Source organism: Thalassophryne amazonica, chromosome 8 (assembly GCF_902500255.1).
Source record: "Thalassophryne amazonica chromosome 8, fThaAma1.1, whole genome shotgun sequence".
Classification (NCBI taxonomy): domain Eukaryota; kingdom Metazoa; phylum Chordata; class Actinopteri; order Batrachoidiformes; family Batrachoididae; genus Thalassophryne; species Thalassophryne amazonica.
The window spans coordinates 1,110,520-1,133,635 of record NC_047110.1 but is presented as its reverse complement, the minus strand read 5'-3'; the positions used below and the strand labels follow the sequence as shown (position 1 = coordinate 1,133,635).

Here is a 23,116-nt window from a genome sequence, read left to right as displayed (position 1 = left end):
GGCTGTGGGTGTGTTCTTTATCTGCTGTAGGTTTGGAGTTCCTTCCATTAAAACTCTACCTGTGTGGATCAGCTTGACGTGTCGCTGTAAGTAGCGGTCAATCATGAAAACCTTGTTGCAGCCGGGATGAGGGCAGGGCCGCTCTCGCACCTCCTCATGATGCTCCTTGATGTGCTTCTGTCTCCCCCCCACAAACACACACGCACACACAATATTTCTAATGGACAGTGCTCCAGTGTGACAGTTAACACAAGAAACTCAAACTCAAAGCAACATGGTATGAATGAAATACAAACATCAAATCCCCCCCCAAAAATGGGTTAGAAAAGTAAAGACACCCTTCAGTAGAACAGTGAAATCATCACTTTTACAGCCAGCTTCTTTAGATAAGAGAGAGGGTGGAAACAAGAATATTTTCTTAGACATCATGTCAATCAATCCATCAATAAGTAATACAAAGAGTTTGCTACTGGATGGTAGATCTGTCTGCAGGAGGCAGCCCTCAACAACCGCGTCACCGGGCAAGAAGGAAGCTAGTGAGGGAAGCCACCAAGACAGTCAAAGGCATCTCCTGTGGGTACCCTCTGAAACAATTCTGTGTACACAGAGGTCATACAGGTCACAGCGGCACACAAGTTTCTCACCCTGTCCAGGAGTGTAAGACCAGATACCCCACAGAGGAACCTCACCAAAAGTTCATGACCACAGGTGAGGACAGGAACTGAAATCAACTGGTAAACTGAGAATCTCTCCTTCTGGCTCAGCTCTTCTTCACCATTAGTTTTCACTGCCCCAGTCAGTTATCCACCTCACCCTATGTCTTACCCCCAAGACCCAAAGACACTTGAATTCCTCCACTTGGGGCAGTAATTCTGCCCTGACCCAGCGGGGACAATCCACCCCGACAGAGGACCACAATCTCAGATGTGGAGGTGTTGATTGTCATTGTCAAGTGGTGTAGAGGACGATTTTATTAAAAAGAAGACCTGAAACTTCAGCTACAATTTGACAGAAGGTACATCTGAGATGCAAGCCTGGATCTTATGTTTTGGTGAAAGAAAACCCTCCTCTGTCCCACTTCATCGTGAAGCTGCATAACTGGAGAGACAAAATGCAGAACATGCACTGTGCACAATTTCTCCAATCACAGCAACAGAAGCCTGTAACTTTGTAAAGTTAAACCTGTAAATTTGCACTGAAAAATATCACTGAGCGCACTGAAGGGAAAGATCGATTCTACATTAGACGTGCGTTTTGTACTTGAAGCATATTTTGACACAGTAACACTTTTGTAGTTTTACTGAAATATACTGTAGGAGTTTGACTTTGTTGTGTTGTCAAGTATGCTGCTACACACTCCTGTCCAGCAGGTGGCAGAAATGCACTAACAGGTTTGTCAAGCATCATTAACATTCCAAGAAGACAGTGCTAACCTCATGCTACCTTCTGCACGTAGTGTTTCACGTTTGCCGTAGTACTGACAATGACACATGCGCAGCAGCTACAGAAGTAGCTTAGCCAACATGAAGCAGTGAACCTGGGTTCTTAAACATGTCCAAAACTCCATGATGGAACATAAATGTGACAATTAACTGTCTTTGGCTCAAGGTGTTTTTGGAGGATCCGTGGTGTACCTCTGGAATGACTGTGTCAAAGGAAAGGTTACTCAAGGAGACTTGGATGGGAACATCAGGAAGGAGCCACACACACCTGAATACAAACCATCCGGACAAACAACTGTCCACTGATGACAGACAAAATCTAATGCCGCGTTCACACCGGGCGCGACGCGAGCGACAGCAGCGACAGGTTGCCATGTAATCCCTATGGAACAACGCGTTTTGGCCCCAAGTCACACAGCGCGACACGATGGATGCGAATGAAGCGACGCGAGTGAAGAGATTTTGAGCGATTGCTGTGTTTGTGGCGCAATATTGCGTCGCATCACGTCCCGTTGCCCTCCTCTCCAAGTTGAAAAATCTGAACTTTTTCATCTTGTCGCGCCGCGATGACCAATCAGGGACTGAATATGTGGTGACGTGGAGATGTCTGGAGTTTGACTGAAGATGTGAACATGTCCTGTATCTGGTATCTGGTACCTGTGAGCAGGACTTATGTCTCTTTTGTCCTTTATTTCACAATAAGCGAAGTGCGCATCTCAGGCCGCGCGGTGCATTATGGGTAGGCTAAAGTTTTCAGCTACCAACCCACAAGCTATGCCGGCGGAAAGCAGTGAAGAGTTGTTGGGAAAGTGTAGGTACACAGACCCACAACAGGGGGCGCAAATGAACGGACAATGGAGTAGGTCAAATAACAACACTTTACTGTTGTGAATGTGCACAACAAATACAACAGATTGCAACAATAGACAAAAGCCAAATCACAAAAGGTGTCGTGTGGGCAGGCTCGAAGATAGGAGACGTCTGTCCAAAGCAGAACCGGAACCACACGATTTCCTCCGCCACCAGACCCCGGGAATACTGGAGCCGCCAAGTCCCGAACTCCCAGGTGGCCACTGCCTCCGCGTGTCGGACCTGGTACTGCTGGCGAGGAACAACAAAACAATTAAATGTGGGTGCGTCTGCACCCAGGAATCCGTACGGCAGGAAAACTATCTCCACCACTCGTTGGAAAAGGAGTCAGCAAAACAACGCACAAAAGTCACAAAGATCACTGTCAAACAGTCAGCTGATTACGTTACCTTCCAGGTAGAACGATATCTCGGCAAAGAGGTGGAGACGTAGTCCTGCTGATGTACCCCTGCTGATCAGGTGATTGGTAACAGCTGTTGCAGGTGATGTGTGACAGCTGTCACCCTGGCTGCTCCTGTGAGGCGGCTGCGCCCTCTGGTGCCTGGAGCCCGCACTCCAGACAGGGCGCCCTCTGGTGGTGGGCCAGCAGTACCTCCTCTTCTGGCGGCCCACACAACAAAGAGTGCTGTGATTTGCATCATTTCAACCGCTGGAAAGTTGACGATTTAAAGCGTTTTTGTAAGCTCCGCGGATTGCCTGTTACAACCAGGAATACGTACAGCAGTGGACAGAAACGGAAAGAAGAGCTGGTTGTGCTTGCGTGTGCTGCATCTGTACAGAAAGTACAGATGTACCGTTAGTGCCAACAAAGGAGGAAGAGCGCGCTGCTGTCGAAAATGACCCGTGCTTGTTGATAGTTGGAGAAAAACAAATTTCTGACCCCTTGAAGGTAACTGATGGATGGTTAGACGAAGTCCAGAGACTGAAACTGTGGATATTGCAGAATATTTACTAAGCAGGGATGAGAAATCGCGACTCCACCGGCTTCATAATGACGACAATGACGGTGAGTCTCACATATAACCTCTTTGGTGTCAGGTTTGTTTTGATAAGTTGACAGACATACAATGATATGTGCATGCATGCAGTTTGTTTATAGAACATGTCAATATTAAAATATTACGCACCACGTCATTCATGGCGCGACATTACAGTCATAAGCCGATGCACGAAAACGGCGGCACGGTTTCAGGATATTGACAAAATAAATGTGCAAGAAACAATTTTAGTCCGTCTTTTACATCCGTCTGGATCTTTCTTTTCTGTGGCGAAATTGTGTAGAATGAACGGAGGTTTATGACCACATTTCTTCTTTCTTCTGTCTTTGTTTGGACTTGGCGGAGCTTTGCAATCGTGTGTTTTCAGCCAACTTTCAAGCCTATAAATTCTGTTCGAGCATTTGAAAACAGCACAAAAATTCAATGGGAGCAGTGTGAGTGTGGTAGCTGGGATTTTTGCCCCCGTTTGTCCCACGCATACGCAGATGCAATGTGCACTTCACTTATTATAAGAGTTTTTGGAGCGAGCAGCAGCCCTGCAGCAGCAGGAGTGGAATTTCTTTTTCGTTTTATTTTACACGCGCGCACGAGCGAATCGTCCGTGGAGATTATTTTACTTATTAACTACACAGATGTATAATAAAACAAATGGTGACTGGTTTCTAAACACAATTATGACAGAGTTTTTGGAGCGAGCAGCAGCCCTGCAGCAGCAGGAGCGGAGTTTCTTTTTCTTTTTTATTTTACGTGCACGTGTGAGCGAATCGTCTGTGGAGAATATTTTATTAATTAACTACACAGATGTATAATAAAGCAAATGGTGACTGGTTTCTAAACACAATTATGACAGAATTGTTTGGAAGGGAAGAGTGAGCTGCAGCCCCACAGCAAGCAGCGGAGTTTCTTTTTTTATTTAATTGTTTACATGTGCACACGTGAATGGGACAGGAGGTCCTCAAACTGGGTCCCGCAGAGGTGGAAGCACCGTTGAAAGCGGCCGTCATCCAGACACAGCTCCTGCAGCAAATAATGATACTCCCTGAATTGGGAACGTCTCATGACGTTTGTCAGCTTTCCATAACAACTCGCTCCGTGTGATCAAGGTCCGTCATGTTAACTTGACTGACAACCGAAGCCGGCGAGCGGAATGGAAGCTCCTCCTATTTGATGACGCACCGGGGCGAATTTTCGCAGCAAAAGCAGAGCGACACACCGGGCGAAGGAGGCGCGTCCGTCGCCACGCAACCCCCCACGAATTTGTAGCGTCTGATCGCGCCCGGTGTGAACGCAGCATTAGAAAACCTCCAGGTGGATGCACGTACGCTAAATACTCTACAGTCTGCATGTTAAGTTCATGTTGATTGTTTGATGGAGCTGTCACATATGTGTACCCAACTGCACATGCCCCTTCAACACGGAGACAGAAGAGGATTAGTGTCTCATGTGGTTCTTCTGACCTTCAAACCATCGGGAGCTCTGTAGACTGCCGTACAGCTCTGATATGGACACTTATAGATCGTAGGCAGCTCCTCTCTGTCAAAACAGCAATTCAACACACATGTAAAGTTATCAGAAAAAATGAAGACATGAACTAAAAACCAACCATAAACCTGATCATGGGGTTAAGTATCTTGTACCCTTTAGGTTTAAACTTGTTCTTCCATCCAGGTTTGGGTCCAGGCTTCTTTCTGACTTTGGCCTCCTGTGGTCCCTTCGGGCTCGGTCTTTTCTTGCTGGGGATGATCACCCTGTCAGGTCAAAAGTAGAGTACTCAGACTACAGCTGGATTTCTTCATGCCACTTTTCAAAACACGCCCAGATGTTTGTACACAGCCTGGTCAAAGCAGGACTGTTCCACCATTATTTTGGGGAGGTGATGGTCCCGTGGTTAAGTAGTGGACTTGAGACCAAAGGATCGTCGGTTAAAGGTCCTTAATCCCCAACTTGCTCCCAGTGAGTAGTGAGTGCCTCACCTGGCAGCACCCTGACACCACTGTGTGTGTGTGTGTGTGTGTGTGTGTGTGTGTGTGTGTGTGTGTGTGTGTGTGTGTGTGTGTGTGTGTGTGTGTGTGTGTGTGTGTGTGTGTGTGTGTGTGTGTGAGACAGAGACATTACTGTAAAGTGCTGTGAGCTTCTGATGCAGATATAAAAAGTGCTATAAACGGAGCACCCGCAAAGTATTCAGAGCATTTCACTTTTTCCACATTTGTTATGTTACAGCCTTATTCCAAAGTGGAGTAAATTCATTTCATTTTCATTTCATTTATTTATTTATTTCATTCATTTAAAAGAAAAAAAAAAAACAGAAAAGCAGAAATAAAGCATCTCCATTACCAGAATGAAAAGGAGCAGAGAGAAGAACAAGTCTTATATTTTCTGCCCCTTATTACAATACAATCTTTCTGTTGTGTGGGCCGCTGAAGAGGAGGTACTGCTGGCCCATCACCACCAGAGGGCGCCCTGTCTGGAGTGCGGGCTCCAGGCACCAGAGGGCGCTGCCGCCTCACAGGAGCAGCCGGGGTGACAGCTGTCACTTCTCGCCTACGACAGCTGTCACCAATCATCTGATCAGCAGTGGTATATCAGCAAGACGACATCTCCACCTCTTTGCCGAGATATCGCTCTACCTAGGAGGTACAGTACTCAGCCGACTGTGTTGTCTTTTTGACATTAACACTTTGTTACTTTTGTGCGTTAAATAGCAGACATTCTTCCGACGAGAGGTGGAGGTGGTTTTCCCGCCATACGGGTTGCTGGGTGCAAACGCACCCACATTTAACTGTTTTTGTTCCTCGCCAGCAGTACCAGATCCGACACGCGGAGGCAGTGGCCACCTGGGAGTTCGGGACTTGGCGGCTCCAGTATTCCCGGGGTTCGGTGGCGGAGGAAATCGTGTGGTTCCGGTTCTGCTTTGGACAGACGTCTCTTATCTTCGAGCCTGCCCACGTGACACATTTTGTGAATTGACTTCTTTGTCTATTGTTGTAATCTGTTGTGTTTGTTGTGCTTATTCACAACAGTAAAGTGTTGTTATTTGACTTCCTCCATTGTCCGTTCATTTGCGCCCCCTGTTGTGGGTCCGTGTTCCTACACTTTCCCAACACTTTCAATATCCAGTGTCATTTTTCGACATTATTTAACAGATTGTATTTCTTTAACTTGTCACATACCACTGACTTATTTCATAATTATGACCATTATTAAATAGATTACATCTCTTAAGCGCCTTGGGGCAACTGTTTGTTGTGATTTGGCGCTATATAAAAAAAAAGTTGATTGATTGATTGATTGATCTCTGACAGGTTACATTTTTAAACTTAAAACATTTTAAACATTATTAACAAATTACATTTTTTTTTACTTCCTTACAGCCCACTGACTTATTTCATAGTTTCATACTTACTTAATACATCTAGTTTAATGTGTTTTTTAAATAATTTAAGCGACCTTAACTCTTTAATTTCTTTGTTGAGATTGTTCCATAATTTTACATTTACTGCAATACTCCGTTCCTTTACTTTGGTTCTGTATCTTGGTTTTCTAAAGACTTCTATTCCTTTCAGTTTATAACTACTTACTCTTTTCTCAAACATATTTTGAATGTTTGTTGGTAAAGTATTTTTATTTGCTTGGTACATTGTTTGTAATATTTTCAAATCGACCAAATCACGAAATTTAAGTACCCTGTACTTAATGAACAATGGATTAGATGGATCTCTAAAACCACTGTTGCTAATCACTTTTAAAGCCCTTTTCTGCAGAATAAACAAAGGTTGTATATAAGTTGTATATGTTGATCCCCAGATTTCTACACAATAAGTTAAATATGGGAAAATCAATGAATTGTACAATGTTAATAAACCATAACTATTTAATCAATATTTTACTTTATGCAAAACAGCAATGGCTTTCGCTATTTTCCCTTTTTCTGTAATTTATGTGTGACTTCCATGTAAGATCTTCATCAATCATGACTCCTAAAAATTTCGTTTCTTTTACCCTTTGTATATCCATTCCATCTATTTGTAATGACACGTTATTTTTTTTTGCTCTGCCATTAAACAATATGAAATTTGTCTTATTAATATTTAGTGACAGTCTGTTTATATCAAACCAATGTTTAACCTTTTCCAGTTCTGTATTTATCACTTGTGCTACTTCCTGTATATCTGATCCAGAGTAAAACAGCGTTGTATCATCAGCAAATAAAATGCTACCAAGCACATTAGATACATTCACAAAATCATTGATATACAAAATAAACAGTTTGGGTCCAAGTACTGATCCTTGTGGTACTCCATAAGCAATATTACACAATTCTGATTTGATATTATTTATCTGAACAAACTGTTTTGTTGTGTGGGCCGCTGAAGAGGAGGTACTGCTGGCACACCACCACCAGAGGGCGCCCTGCTTGAAGTGCGGGCTTCAAGCACGAGAGGGTGTCGGAGCAACAGAGAGTGACAGCTGTCACTCGTCAACAGCACCAGCTGTCACTCATTCTACCATCACCATCAAAGCCGGATTGCAACTCCACCTCCCCGCCGAGAAATCAGCTACCACTCAGGTAACCTTCTCTGCGATTATTGAGATTAAAATATTGTTCTGTGTGCAGCCGTGTTCCTGCGGGCTCTGTCGGAGGCTGGATTGGCGGACAGTGAGAGGGCGACGTTCTTCGCCTCTCACTCCATCCAGGAAAGAGACCAACAGGAGCTGCACGGATGACATTGTTTCTGGAGGTGGAGGTTCTCCCTCCCGGAGGAACTGAGTACGGAGAGATAACTGGGTGTGTATCCACACACCCACCATTAACTATTTCTGTTTCTGCCAGCAGTACCAGGTCTGACAGCTGGAGACGGTGGCCACCTGGGACCCAGGACTTGGCGGCTCCAGTGTTCTTCAGATCCGTTGGCGGTGTAAGCCGTGTGGGATCCGGCTCTTCTCTGGACAGACGTCTTCTATCCTCGAGCCTGCCCACACGTCACCTTGTGTATGATTGCCTGTACTCCTCAACTGCAATTGTCTGTATTCCGTTGTGCAATTCACAACATTAAATTTTTACTGTTTGGCTTAATCCATTGTCCGTTCATTACCACCCCCTGTTGTGGGTCCGTGTCACTACACTTTCACAACATGTTTTCTGTTTTCTAAGTAGTTTTTTACCCACTGATGTGCAACACCTCTTATACCATATTGTTGTAACTTGTGAAGCAATCTTGAGTGGTCAATAACATCAAAAGCCTTTTTCAAGTCAATAAAAATACTTACAAAATAATCCTTATTTTCTATTGTTGTTGATATTTTCTCTATTAATTCCATAATTGCCATAGCTGTCGAATGTTTTGTTCTGAATCCATACTGAGCATTATTTAAAATATGATGTTTCTCAATGAATTTATCCAATCTTGTCATAAAAACTTTTTCCATAATTTTAGAAAACTGTGGAAGCAATGATACTGGCCTGTAATTAGAGAAATTATGTTTGTCTCCATTTTTATATAATGGGACTACCTTGGCAATTTTCATTTCATCTGGAAAAACCCCAGTTGACAGAGACAGATTGCAAATATAAGTGAATGGTTCAATAACAGTTTCGATTATACTTTTTACAGTCATCATGTCTAAATCTTCATGGTCAGTTGATCTTTTGCTTACACAGTTTTTTACAATATTTCTTATTTCATCTTTTTCCACATTGTCCAGGAAAATACTATTGACCGTATTTACAAGTGTATGTAATGTATCTTCCACTATTGGTTTATTTCCCACCAGACTTGATCCTACATTTGAAAAATAATCATTAAACCCATTTGCCACTTCTTTTATGTCATATATCTATTTTCTTTGACAAAGTAATTTGGAAAAGTTGCTTTCGCTCCATCACTTTCAATCACACTTTTTATCCTCATATTATCTTTACTCTTATTTAATTGTTCACTATAATAATCTTTCATTTGTTTCCTATTTATTGTCAGTTTATTTTTATATTTTTGTATCTGTGTTCTGTTTCCTTTGTTTGCATTTTTAAAAAGCACCTGTATAAATAGTTTTTCTTTGCACAAGCATTTTTTATTCCCTTTGTCAGCCATGGTTTATTTACTCTTTTCTTACTAATTTCTATTAATTTACAGTTTTTATTATGATTTCATCAATATTTTCATAAATGAATTATATGCTACATTAACATCACTGACATAAACTTCTTCCCAATTTTGATTTTTAAGATCATATTTTAATGCCTCTAAGGCTTTTACTGACTTATCTCTTTTAAAGTTTATAAGTTTTTTGACTGGTAAATGATCACTAACATCTGTCATCAAGATCCCATTCCTGATAATTTCTGATAATTCATTTTTTTTTCCTTCAAAATTATACTCACAACACATCATAACATTTTTTTTTTTTTGCAAATTAAAAAAAAAAAAAACAACAACTAAGAAACCACATGTACATAAGTATTGCCTTTGTTCAATACTTTGTTGATGCATCTTTGTCAGCAATTACAGCCTCAAGTCTTCTTGAATATGATGCCACAAGCTTGGTGCACCTATCTTTGGGCAGTTTGGTTCATTCCTCTTTGCAGCAACTCTCAAGCTCCATCAGGTTGGATGGGGAGCGTCGGTGCACAGACATTTTCAGATCTCTCCAGAGATGTTCAGTCAGATTCAGGTCTGGGCTCTGGCTGGACCACTCAAGGACATTCTCAGAGTTGTCCTGAAGACACTCCTTTGATATCTTGGCTGTGTGTTTAGGGTCATTGTCCTGCTGAAAGATGAACCGTCACTACAGTCTGAGGTCAAGAGCGCTCTGGAGCAGGTTTTCATCCAGGATGTCTCTGTACATTACTGCATTCTTCTTGCCCTCAATCCTGACTAGTCTCCCAGTTCCTGCTGCTGAAAAACATCCCCACAGCATGATGCTGCCACCACGCTTCACTGTAGGGATGGTGCCTGGTTTCCTCCAAACATGACGCCAAAGACTTCAATGTTTGTCTCATCAGACCAGAGAATTTTGTTTCTCCTGCTCTGAGAGTCCTTCAGGTGCCTTTTGTCAAACTCCAGGTGGGCTGTCATGTTGCCTTTTACTAAGGAGTGGCTTCTGTCTGGACACCTGCCATACAGGCCTGACTGGTGGATTGCTGCAGAGATGGTTATCCTTCTGGAAGGTTCTCCTCTCTCCACAGAGGAATGCTGGAACTCTGACAGAGTAATCATTGGGTTCTTGGTCACCTCCATGAATAAGGTCCTTCTCCCCCGATCACTCAGTTTAGATGGGTGGCCAGCTCTAGGAAGAGTCCTGGTGGATCTGAACTTCTTCCATTTACAGATGATGGAGGCCACTGTGCTTGCTGGGACCTTCAAAAGAGCAGAAATGTTTCTGTATCCTTCCCCAGATTTGTGCCTCCAGACAATCCTGTCTCTGAGGTCTACAGACAATTCCTTTGACTTCATGCTTGGTTTGTGCTCTGACTGTCAACTGTGGGACCTTATATGTAGACAGGTGTGTGTCTTTCCAAATCATGTCCAATCAACTGAATTTACCCCAGGTGGACTCCAATTAAGCTGTAGAAACATCGCAAGGATGGTCAGTGGAAACAGGAGGCACCTGAGCTCAACTTGGAGCTTCATGGCAAAGACTGTGAATACTTATACTCGTATGTACATGGGATTTCTAATACCCCCGTCACACGAGAGGCCGAATGAGCCCGATTCCCGCCCAAATGAAAATTCGACCCACATTCAAAAAGTGTAGAAGTGCAGTCACAAACTCCGGACAGCATTCTGAGCACATTCTAAACAGTCGTGCAGCCACCCGAATGTTTTGCTCATGTTCAAAACAATCATGCCACAATCGAAGTGGAAGAACAATCGAACGGCAGTCGATGTGCAGTCTGACGTCAATCTGACTGCATTTTAAATATTCTCACGCATCAAAACAGTATACAGAAAAGTCTGCTCGAGAGACGCCGTGGTCAGACACGTCAAATCCTGCTGGCATGTCCAGAATGTAGCACGGCTGAGCCGTATGTGCGCCTCCACTAGATTCTGTTTGCGGTTTGCAAAGGAGATATTTTTATGTGCAATGTCTGTGGCATGCATTCATCTTGTGAACCACATGAACAATGCGTAATCAAAACAAAAGCACTGTATGTCCTTGCGAGTCAATGCGTCATACAGCCGCGGGGGACCGCACACACTTCTGAACAGAGTGGTACATCCCTAATGGACCTTAGATTACAGATACAACCCCAATTCCAATGAAGTTGGGACGTTGTGTGAAATGTAAATAAAAACAGAATACAATGATTTTCAAATCCTCTTCAACCTATATTCAACTGAATACACCACAAAGACAAGATATTTAATGTTGTGGGCTGGGGTGTTTGGCTGGCTTGGTTTTTGTTTTCTGTTTCTCCCACCAGGTGGTATGCATTCAGGACTGAGTGGCTGAGCATTAGGACCTCACCCTGAACACCTGAGGCTTGTTATCACGTGCAGGTCATCAATACTCACAGCTGTGGTGTATTTTGTCTTGATCAGAGATTGCTGCATTTAAACCTTGAATGCACAGTGTGTGATTGCCAGAGACTCGACCTTGTGAGCAGACGTGTGAGATCGACGTCAGGAGAACAATCTCACCATCACGGATGCAGAGATTGCTCCAGGTTTGACGCCACAGTCTGTGAAGGAGGATTGGGTGAGGTCTCACGCTCTTCAGCACACTTCCTGGGGTAATTTGGTTTTGGTGACTTTTATGAAGTAATGACAGTGGATTTGGTGTCCCTCACACCTTGTGTCATTGAGCTGTCACGTTATGCTAATTGTCTAATCAGCTTCTGCTGCAGTGGAGATTTGAACTGAGTTGTTCCGTGCCTGCAGGGTGAGAAGCTGATGTATAGCTTTAAGCCAGGAAGTGTTTGCTGATTGCGTGCACCTTTGAGTTGTGTCTCTCTGTGTGGAGTTGGACTCACCTCATGTTTTCTTTCTTCACAGACTCGGTTTGTCGCGGCCACCTGGGGGGTGTCGGCGGGGTCCCTGGGTCCGAACTGCTGTGGCTCCGGACCGTTTGCGCTGTTGAGAGCGCGCCGTGTTTCCACCTCACCAGACCGCGGACGTTTTAGTTATTTAGCACGTCTCACTGTTATGTTTATTAAATTCTGTTATCCTTTGAACCGTGCTCTGCTTATTTTATGCTGGGTCCTTCAAACGCTGGGTCGGTGCTCCGACTGCGTCCGAAACATAACAATTTAATGTTCAAACTGATAAACTTTGTTTTTGTGCAAATATTTGCTCATTTTGAAATGGATGCCTGCAACACGTTTCTAAAAAGCTGGGACAGTGGTATGTTTCCCACTGTGTTACATCACCTTTCCTTCTAACAACATTCAATAAGCGTTTGGGAACTGAGGACACTAATTGTTGAAGCTTTGTAGGTGGAATTCTTTCCCATTCTTGCTTGATGTACGACTTCAGTTGTTCAACAGTCCAGGGTCTCCGTTGTCGTATTTTACGCTTCATAATGTGCCACACATTTTCAATGGGTGACAGGTCTGGACTGCAGGCAGGCCAGTCTAGTACCCGCACTCTTTTACTACGAAGCCACGCTGTTGTAACACATGCAGAATGTGTCTTGGCATTGTCTTGCTGAAATAAGCAGGGACGTTCCTGAAAAAGACGTTGCTTGGATGGCAGCATGTGTTGCTCCAAAACCTGGATGTACCTTTCAGCATTGATGGTACCATCACAGATGTGTAAGTTGCCCATGCCATGGGCACTAACACACCCCCATACCATCACAGATGTTGGCTTTAGAACTTTGCACTGTTAACAATCTGGATGGTCTTTTTCCTCTTTTGTCCAGAGGACAAGACGTTCATGATTTCCAAAAACAATGTGGACTCATCAGACCACAGCACACTTTTCCACTTTGCGTCTGTCCATTTCAAATGAGCTCGGGCCCAGAGAAGGCAGCGGCGTTTCTGGATGTTGTTGATGTTTGGCTTTCGCTTTGCATGGTAGAGGTTTAACTTGCACTTGTAGATGTAGCGACGAACTGTGTTAACTGACAATGGTTTTCTGAAGTGTTCCTAAGCCCATGCAGTAAGATCCTTTACACAATGATGTCGGTGTTTAATGCAGTGCCGCCTGACGGATCGAAGGTCACGGGCATTCAATGTTGGTTTTTGGCCTTGCCATTTACATGTTGAAAGTTCTCCAGATCTTCTGCAGAGGGGGCCATGGGGGTCGGGTGCAGAGAGGATTGGGTGGCGGTCGAGGGCGGGTGGCCCGGCGGCCCGGTCCATGCTCACAGCCCCTGGCTGTTGGGACGTGGAATGTCACCTCGCTAGGGGGGAAGGAGCCTGAGCTTGTGTGGGAGGTTGAGAGATACCGACTAAAGATAGTCAGGCTCACCTCCACGCACAGCTTCGGCTCTGGTACCCAACTCCTGGAGAGGGGCTGGACGCTTCATTTTTCTGGCGTTGCCCATGGGGAGAGGCGGAGAGCTGGGGACGCATTGCTTATTGCTCCCCAGCTCAGTCGCCATGTGTTGGAGTTCACTCCGGTGAACGAGAGGGTCGCGTCCCTATGCCTTCAGGGCAGGGACAGGTCTCTCACCGTTGTCTCAGCCTACAGGCCGAGCAGCAGTGCAGAGTACCCGACCTTCCTGGAGTCCCTGGGAGGGGTACTAGATAGCGCTCCGACTGGGGACTCCATTGTTCTCCTGGGGGAATTCAACGCCCACATGGGCGGCGACAGTGAGACCTGGAGGGGGGGTGATCGGGAAGCACGGCCTCCCCGATCTGAACCTGAGTGGTGTTCAGTTGTTGGACTTCTGTGCTAGTCACAGTTTGTCCATCACGAACACCATGTTCGAGCACAAGGGTGTCCATAAGTGCACGTGGCACCAGGACACCCTGAGCCGGAGGTCGATGATCGACTTTGTAGTCGTATCATCTGACCTTCGGCCACGTGTCTCGGACACTCGAGTGAAGAGAGGGGCAGAGCTGTCGACCGATCACCACCTGGTGGTGAGTTGGATCCGCTGGGAGGGGAGGAAGCCGGTCAGACCTGGCAGGCCCAAACGTATCATGAGGGTCTGCTGGGAACGACTGGCGGAACCCTCTGTCAGCGAGGTCTTCAACTCCCACCTCCGGGAGAGCTTCTCCCAGATCCCGGGGGAGGTTGGAGACATGGAGTCCGAGTGGACCATGTTCTCCACCTCCATTGTCGATGCGGCCGCTCATAGCTGTGGTCGCAAGGTCTCTGGTGCCTGTCGCGGCGGCAATCCCCGAACCTGGTGGTGGACACCGGAAGTAAGGGATGCCGTCAAGCTGAAGAAGGAGTCCTACTTATCTTTGTTGGTTGAGGTGGCTCGGGCATCTTTTCCGGATGCCCCCTGGACGCCTCGCTGCAGAGGTGTTCCAGGCACGTCCCATTGGGAGGAGGCCCCGGGGAAGACCCAGGACACGCTGGAAGGAATACATCTCTTGGCTGACTTGGGAACACCTTGGTGTTCCCCCGGAGGAGCTGGGGGAGGTGTGTGTGGGTCGGGAGGTCTGGGCGGCTTTGCTTGAGCTGCTGCCCCCGCGACCCGACTCCGGATAAAGCGGAAGAAAATGGATGGATGGCTGGATAGATGGAAGTTCTCCAGATTCCCTGACTCTTCTGATTACATTACTGACTGTAGGTGATGGAATCCCTAAATTCCTTGCAATTGAACATTGAGAAACATTGTTCTTTAATTGTTGGACTATTCCTCACCCCATCTTTGCTTGTGAACGGCTGAGCCTTTTGGGGATGCTCCTTTTATACCCAATCATGACACTCACCTGTTTCCAATTAACCTGTTCACCTGTGGAATGTTCCAAACAGGTATTCTTTGAGCATTCATCAGCTTTCCCAGTCTTTTGTTGCCCCTGTCCCAACTTTTTTGAAATGTGTTGCAGGCATTCATTTCAAAATGAGCAAATATTTGCACAAAAACAAAAAGGTCTATCAGTTTGAACATTAAATATCTTGTCTTTGTGGTGTATTCAATTAAATATTAAATATAAGTTGAAGAGGATTTGCAAATCACTGTTTTCTATTTTTATTTACATTTCACACAACATCCCAACTTCATTGGAATTGGGGTTGTACATTGTCATGCCCTCTCATGTGTGTGAATTATGATGATCATCATAGTTGTAACACCAGCTGCACAGTGCCATGCTGCTGCCCCACAGCGCATCTGACTGGGGGTGTCACAGCTGGAAAACACATATCGTGACATGTACACCATCTACCTCTGTACAAGCCACAATGATGCACCTCTGTCGGCAAGCCATCAGAACATAAATAAAAATTAAAACTCACCTTTGGAACGCCTCCAGCTGTGTCTCACGGTGCAGGGTGAACAACAGACAGGCTGCGCTATTTGATAAAATCTGTTTCATCCTGTGATCAGCCAACTGGCAATGGCAAATGCCATGTCCACCACGAAATATATATCCCATATGATGCACCATCCTGTGGCGCAACACGCACCATCCAATCCAACAAGACAGCAGGACACACAGCTCCTCTGAGCCTGGAATCATCAGGTTGCCCCGCTGCTGAAGTTCGTGAAGTTCAATCGCACAGTGCAGGTACTGTGTGGGGCACACAAATTCATTCTGACAGCAGTGTCCTGCTGACCGGTCAGAGTGCGTAAGGGAGAGAGTGAGACAGAGAGTGTGTGGGGGGGTAGGGGGCAGCGACTGACATATTTAACACATATGACATGTTTCCAGTTCATATGTTAGATGTATTTTAACACCAGTATCAGCAGGTCTTGTGAAAAGGGCAGACACAGCGCTGGCACACATCCCCCTCTACCCGTGTTTGCCATCCAGACTTTTAGACATCACACGGGAATCGAACCTCATTCATCCGGTGTTCTGTCAAGGTGAGCTGCAGCGTCGAGTAGATCTCCCTGTAGTGCAATTCGACGGTTACATGTGTCAAGCTGAGCTCCCAGTCATCTCACAACATAAAGACAGCGTGTACATGCAAGTCTCAATTTTTAATTTGAAATAACAGTTATTACTGTATTTTTATGTAAATACAAAACTTATGTGGGTTTTCTTCGGTAGTGGAGCTCATCTCAATGGGTGACCGTGTCATCTCAAGATGAGCTCCACCGCACAATTGCGCATGCGCTCCTCACCCGTCGAGTTGAGCTCATCAAAGCAGAATATTGTCGTTAGATGATGGGGAGCTCAGCTCAATGCGGTAAAGAGAGGTAGAGAAACTCGACGAGGGAAAGTGTTAAAAATCTGGAGTAGTGAGAAGTGCGCATGCACACACTGTGGAGATCCTCTCTATGGGACTGGGGGGGCATTATGTACAGTTGTAGTGCACTCTAACAGCATTCTACAAAGTCGTACTGTGGTCCAACAATGTTTGACCTGCAATCATGTACGAATACACACGGTCGTGCACAACACAGTCGAGGCGGGATACATCCACATTCTAAAGCCGCTTTCACACCAGGGCCAAGGTGGAGTTGCGTATTGTGACATACAAACTACACTGAGTTAAGCAGCTCTATGCAGTTTTTGCTCCCCTATGCAGCAGTAAGCTGAGGGCTACGAGAGGTGGATACAAAAAATTAAACATTTAATTTTTTTCAGCGTAGAGCACAGGAAGCAGAAAATATGACGTTTTTAAGCAACTCTACACAACACACTGCAACTGTTTGTAAATCTACACAACAGTGCGCTAAAGTACACCAAGCCTCCGCAATTCTACACACCAGGGTGACAAATCCTTTGATCAGATTTTATTCATCCCACTGGACTTTGCTGGCAGTGAAGCTTTAAAACCACAGAAGAAGAAGAGGCGAGCTTTTCCTCCTCCAGTTCTCTCACGATTGTGGCACATTAATGAAGTCCATTAACTCCTGCTCACAGACCAATCGCCAGCAGGAGGACATGTCCACCATCCACTTCTCATGGAGGATCGCGCGTGCGACCGCCAGAAACAGCTCTGCTTTGCTTTCACCTCCTACAGTTCTCTCACAATTGTGGCACGTTAATAAAGTCCGTTCATTCCTGGAAATAATGTCTTCTGTCTTTTTCCAATGTATCAAACCCATGTGCATGTCAGTCTGTAGTATCTGGAGGAACGTCTCTCCTCTGCGCACAAGGTTTCTCTCGCTCTCTCTCTTGCTCTTTGTGTTCAACATGAATGCCATTCATGTACCGTTTTGAGAATGGAGCGCATTTCCACACTGTCGAAAAAAAAGTAGGCAGGAGTAGACAGCGCGGGCTATATAAGTGGGAGTAAGCAAGTGAAAGCAAGACTAGGTAGGCAACCACGCACAATCACATAACAGCCTACACAGAGACTACGCCAAAGCTGTGCAATTTTCCAATTTTTCTCCTTACGCATCACAATGCAACTGTAAGCAAGCCCGGTGTGAAAGGGGCTTAAGTGGTCGTACGGCATTCGTGTACGGCTGTCCGAATATTTGTCCCTCCAGAATGCGCCTCGAAGTTTGGCTTTTTTCCCCCCATTCTGGCTGATTCAGCTTGGCTCGTGCTTATTTGTACTAGGTGTGACAGGGCCTTAAGTTTTTTTATTTTTAATGAATTTGTAAAAATCTCAAAAAAACAAACTTTTTCATATTGTCATTATGGGGTATTGTGTGTAGAATTTTGAGGAAAAAAATGAATTTCGTCCACTTTGGAATAACGCTGTAACATAACAAAATGTGGAAAAGTGAAGTGCTGTGAATCCTTTCCGGATGCTCTGTGAATGCAGTCCATTTACCATTTATTTTGCCTTGCCATTTTGTACAAAAGGTACAAACATAGAATGAAGGATGTTGATGCACCATCAAGCTGGCACAGGAGGACATGGCTTTGACGATTTAAGGCCCCATGTACATATAGTGTTGTCTTTTTTCTCCTCTGGGTGTCAGCATCTTTTTCAAATTTTTCTTCCAATTACTCTAAATCAGAATAGAGCGTATGTGGTCGCATGCAGCCATCAACAGGAGAAAAAAGTTGCACCAGTCTTTTTCAGAGGAGGAGACTGCTTCTTTTCTGAGCGCTTTTAGTTTGAAAAATCCCTGAGCTGTTCAGAAAGACGCTACGATGTTACTGCAGCATCTATTCAATTAACCGGGAGAAGAGGATTATCACAAGAGAGTCAAAAACATCATCTGTGACAGCAGACTGGTCAGACGGTTGTTGCTGAGCGTGAGTACTTTTTAATTATTGTATTTTACGAGGTCTATTAGCCAATAAACCGACCCTTTTATTTATTTTTTTAACTATATGGATTTGAATGACGTGCGATTACACCAATCATGCTTGAACCCTCATGCGCATGCGTGAGTTTTTTCACGCGTGTCGGTGACGTCATTTCCCTGTAGGCAGGCCTTGAGTGAGATGTGGTCCAGCCCTCTCGGCTGAATTCCTTTGTTTCACACGCTGCTCCAGACGGCACGCGTTGCTTTATCAAAATTTTTTCTGGATCTGTGAGGAATATCCGAGTGGACACTATTCGAGAAATTAAGCTGGTTTTCGGTGAAAGGTTTAACGGCTGATGAGAGATTATGGGGTGTTTCTGTCGGTGTAAGGACTTCCCACGGCCCGGGACGTCGCACAGCGCTTCCAGGCGCCGTCGTCGGCCTGTTTCGACCTGAAAACATCCTAATTTAAGGCTTAATTCACCCAGGATGTCGTGAGAGAACAGAGAAGATTCAGAAGAGGACTTTATGCGGACATTCCACTGTTTAAGGACATTTTTTAATGAAAGACATGCGCGCAAATTCGCTGAGTCGTTTCCGTGACGACCCGGCGAATCTGTGTGCGCCGCGACAGGAAAAACACCTCCGTGTTGAAAACCATTTGTAAAATTCAGGCGGCTTTTGATGGCTTTCAACAAGTGAGTAACTGAGAAATTGTTTAACAGCTTGGGCATGTTCCAACTTGCACGTTAAGGTTTCCAACGGAGGTGTTTTTCCTGTCGCGACCCCCCGCGGTCGGGTCCGGCCCGACATGCGACTCTGCCCACACGTTCTTTCATTACAAAATGTCCGTTAACAATGGAATGTCCGAATAAACTCCTCATGCCGACTTCTTCTGAAAGTTCTCTGTTCTCTGACGACTTACTGGGTCAACAGAGCCTGAAATGTGGAAGTTTTCAACTTGAAACGGCGAGATGCTGCCGCCTCGAAGCGCAGATCGCCGTCAGGCACCGTGGGCCGTCTTTACGGCGACACTACCTGACTAAAATCTCTCATCAGTCGTTAAAACTTTTACCAAAAACATGCTGAATTTATCGAATGGTGTCCACTCAGTTGTGCCTCACAGTTTTTGAAAAAATTTTGATCAAACAAAGCAGCAGTCTGAGCCATTCCTAAACAATGAAAAAATCAAGAGGGTGGGTGACTCCTCACTCAAAGACTGCCCACAGGCGAATGATGTAACCGACAGGTGTGAAAAAACTCTCTCATGCCCACGAGGGTTCAAGCATGTCTGATGTAATCACACGTGATTCAAATCCATATGGTTTTTGAAAAAAATAATAAGGTAGGATACTTTTCTAATAGACCTCGTATATGCTAGTCATCAGTTGTTTATTTTTTGTCATAGAAACAAATCGTGCATGGAGGCTTTTTTTTTTTTGCACCCCACTGAAGTCACTGGGATGAAGAATTTCACTGTCTCAGCATTTTTCCACCAGAAAAAACACTATATGGACACAGGGTTTAATATGTGTGACCTGTCACCAGGAGAAGTTGAAGAAACAGCAGCTAATCTGCAGGAGGAAAACACTGCTGTCAGAACAGCAGCCAATTAGAGTGACAGCAGAGTCCAGGAGGTCTTCACCCTCATCACGTGCAGACTGAGGATGACGAGGCATCAAAGGAATTCAGATTTTAGACACACTCACTACGTCACACTCGACGATGACACTGTCCATGTTCCTCCTCTGATTATGGAATGTTGGCATGTGCACTAAAATTCTCACAGTGGAGCTCCATTACGCCACCTTTGGGTCAGGTTCTTAATGACAGAATACAGTCTGATTTTGTGACCCACCTCTTCTCCAAGAACCGTGGGAACAACTCATCTTCAGAGAATCCACTTTTTCTACAGTCCTCGAACTCATCATCAGAGATAACTCTGTGTATACACACACACACACACACACCCAGTGAGATTTAGTGCAGAATTCTTTACTCCCACCTGCAGGACAAAGATGTGAGTGACTGAGTGACAAACCTGGCAGACAGGTCGCTGTCCACGCTTCTGTCCTCGAGCCGGTCCGCAGCAGGAGACAGCGCCACCTCAAGGCCGGTAAACTCTAGTTTCAGTGAAATCACAGAGGACATGAATTCATACTGACATCACAAGTTTGTCCTCATGAGTAAAGGTGTACTTTCACAAAAGATTTGAAGAATTTCTTAAAACACATTTCATATTTTCAGCTTCAGAGCCAAATTTTATCGTGACACACAAAAATAGGTCTCACATTCAGAAAGCTGAGACTGCTCTGAACATTGTGATATGCAACACATGGGTATTACACAAGTACCTGAAAAGGGGAACTTCTTTAGGGTTCTAAGAAATGCTGGAGTCCACTTTAGGGTTGTCTGCACTCTTATACAAGGCACAAATATGGGAAATATATCATGATGTTTATAATTATCTGCATGTCTGTGAAAGTGGGAGGAAGCTGGAGCACCCGGAGGAAGACACAGTAAGAACACAGAAAGGACCAGGCGACAGTGCTAACCACTAAAGCACCATGCCGCCCCTGTTAAAAATGGTCTTTTTTTAATGAAACATACTGTGACTAGTGACTCGTAAGTAGCAATGGATTCAGGTCCCAGAGAACCACAAGATGTCTCACAAGGAATAAATCTACATTCTGTCAACCTCAAGGGAGCCATCAAGCATCCCAACTGCACTGGAAAGATTTCAAACACGGCTCACCTTCAGGGTGGCCGGTCCAGTCTTCCAAGGCTGGGATCTGAGTCTGTGCTGTGGTGGCAGGCGGACTGTGTTGGGCTGACGTTGTTATATTTCTGCCATTACTGCCAACTTGGTCTTCTTCCTCCTCCTCAGTCATGGCTCGACTACAGCTGCCGCTCACTAAAGGTCCACTGCTACAACTCAACGCACACCTTGACTTTCCAACCAAGGGAGATGAACCGATGCCATACTGAGTGTCCATGATGTAGCTATGACCATCCACACAACCCCACACAGCCTTGACAGAGCCCCAGCACTGGCCCTCCAGCACCTCCTTCAGGTCAGGGCAGGAATGGCAGGCTTCTCCGTGGTGGTGAGCCCAGGACACCAGGCTGTGAAGGCACTTCCCATCTGAAGTAAATGATGGTGCTGCTGTAAAACAAGGCAGAGCAAAACATGAAGCCCAGCGGTCAGTGTTTAACAGAATGTCTGATCATCAGCTCATCAACATGCTGCCTCAATCGTGCCTGGCTAAAGGTGCAAAAAAAAGCAGAAACATGTTGTTTTGGAATAGTTAGAAGGATCAACTGATCAAGAGCTGAGCTGTGTGGGATCCATGTGGGAACTAGTGAGATCTGGTTGGAAACCATCACATGCACGACAACATGACTGATCTGGAACCAGTATAAAACTGACTCCCAGTTGCAGTCCATCTGCTGAGACTAGGCTTTTCAGCTTTTCATTGTCTTTTGAAGTGTCTTTATGACTTTGTTTACACATAGTTGCTTCACTGAAACATTTCCATCCCTGGTTGATGGAAAGGTCTTCAATGTGCTTTTGTTAGGATGTTATTGGAAGCAGATGGTCACCCCTCTGAGCTGGGTCTGCTGGAGGTTTCTTGCTATCAGCAGTAGGCCTGAGAAAGTTTTTCCTGACCACCATGTTTGTTCATGGGGTGGGTGTAGGGTTAGACCTCACCCTTCTGAACCACTTTGGAGTGACTTATGTTCTGATTTGATGATATCTAAATACTTTTGGATAAGCCAGCTTCATTTTGGAATAAGGTGCTGTGGACTAATGAAACTAAAACTGAGTTATTTGGACATAACAAGGGGCGGTATGCATGGCTGAAAAAGAACACACCATTCCAAGAAAAACACTTGCTACCTACAGTAAAATTTGGAGGTGGTTCCATCATGCTGTGGGGCTGTGTGGCCAGTGCAGGTACTGGGAACCTTGTTAAAGTTGAGGGTCACATGGATTCCAGTCAATATCAGCAGATTCTTGAGAACAATGTTCATGAATCAGTGACAAAGTTGAAGTTGCGTCGGGGCTGAATCTTTCAACAAGACAACGACCCTAAACACTGCTCAAAATCTACTAAGGCATTCATGCAGAGGAACAAGTACAACATTCTGGAATGGCCATCTCAGTCCCCAGACCTGAATATTATTGAAAATCTGTGGCGTGATTTTAAGCGGGCTGTCCCTGCTCGGAAACCAACAAACCTGAGAGGTTTTGTAAAGAAGAATGGTCCAAAATACCTTCAACCAGAATCCAGACTCTCATTGGAAGCTATAGGAAGCATTTAGAGGCTGTTATTTCTGAAAAAGGAGGATCTACTAAATATTGATGTATTTTTTCTGTTGGGGCGCCCAAATTTATGCACCTGCCTAATTTTGTTTAAAGAATTATTGCACACTTTCTGTAAATCCTATAAACTTAATTTCACTTCTCAAATATCACTGTGTTTGTCTGCAATATGATATATTTAACTGAAATTGCTGATCCAAACAACCAATGATTTATAAAGGAAAATCATGGAAATCATCAGGGGGGCCCAAACGTTTACA

The 23,116-nt window shown here is 44.9% G+C and overlaps 1 protein-coding gene across 3 annotated transcripts in view; it reads right to left on the bottom strand.

Moving 5' to 3' along the window:
* znf276 (zinc finger protein 276) overlaps positions 1-23,116 on the bottom strand; it is a 39,438-nt gene that overhangs the window by 4,337 nt on the left and 11,985 nt on the right. For 2 of the 3 annotated variants that reach the window (XM_034175665.1, XM_034175664.1), the window contains exons 5-10: positions 21,285-21,695; positions 20,571-20,652; positions 20,388-20,471; positions 4,948-5,058; positions 4,768-4,843; positions 60-177 (exon numbers count right to left, since the gene is read on the bottom strand). In XM_034175665.1, the coding sequence (XP_034031556.1) occupies positions 60-177; positions 4,768-4,843; positions 4,948-5,058; positions 20,388-20,471; positions 20,571-20,652; positions 21,285-21,695 (882 nt within the window). The remainder of the gene's footprint in view (positions 1-59; positions 178-4,767; positions 4,844-4,947; positions 5,059-20,387; positions 20,472-20,570; positions 20,653-21,284; positions 21,696-23,116) is intronic. The other variant, XM_034175666.1, reaches the window with a different exon arrangement.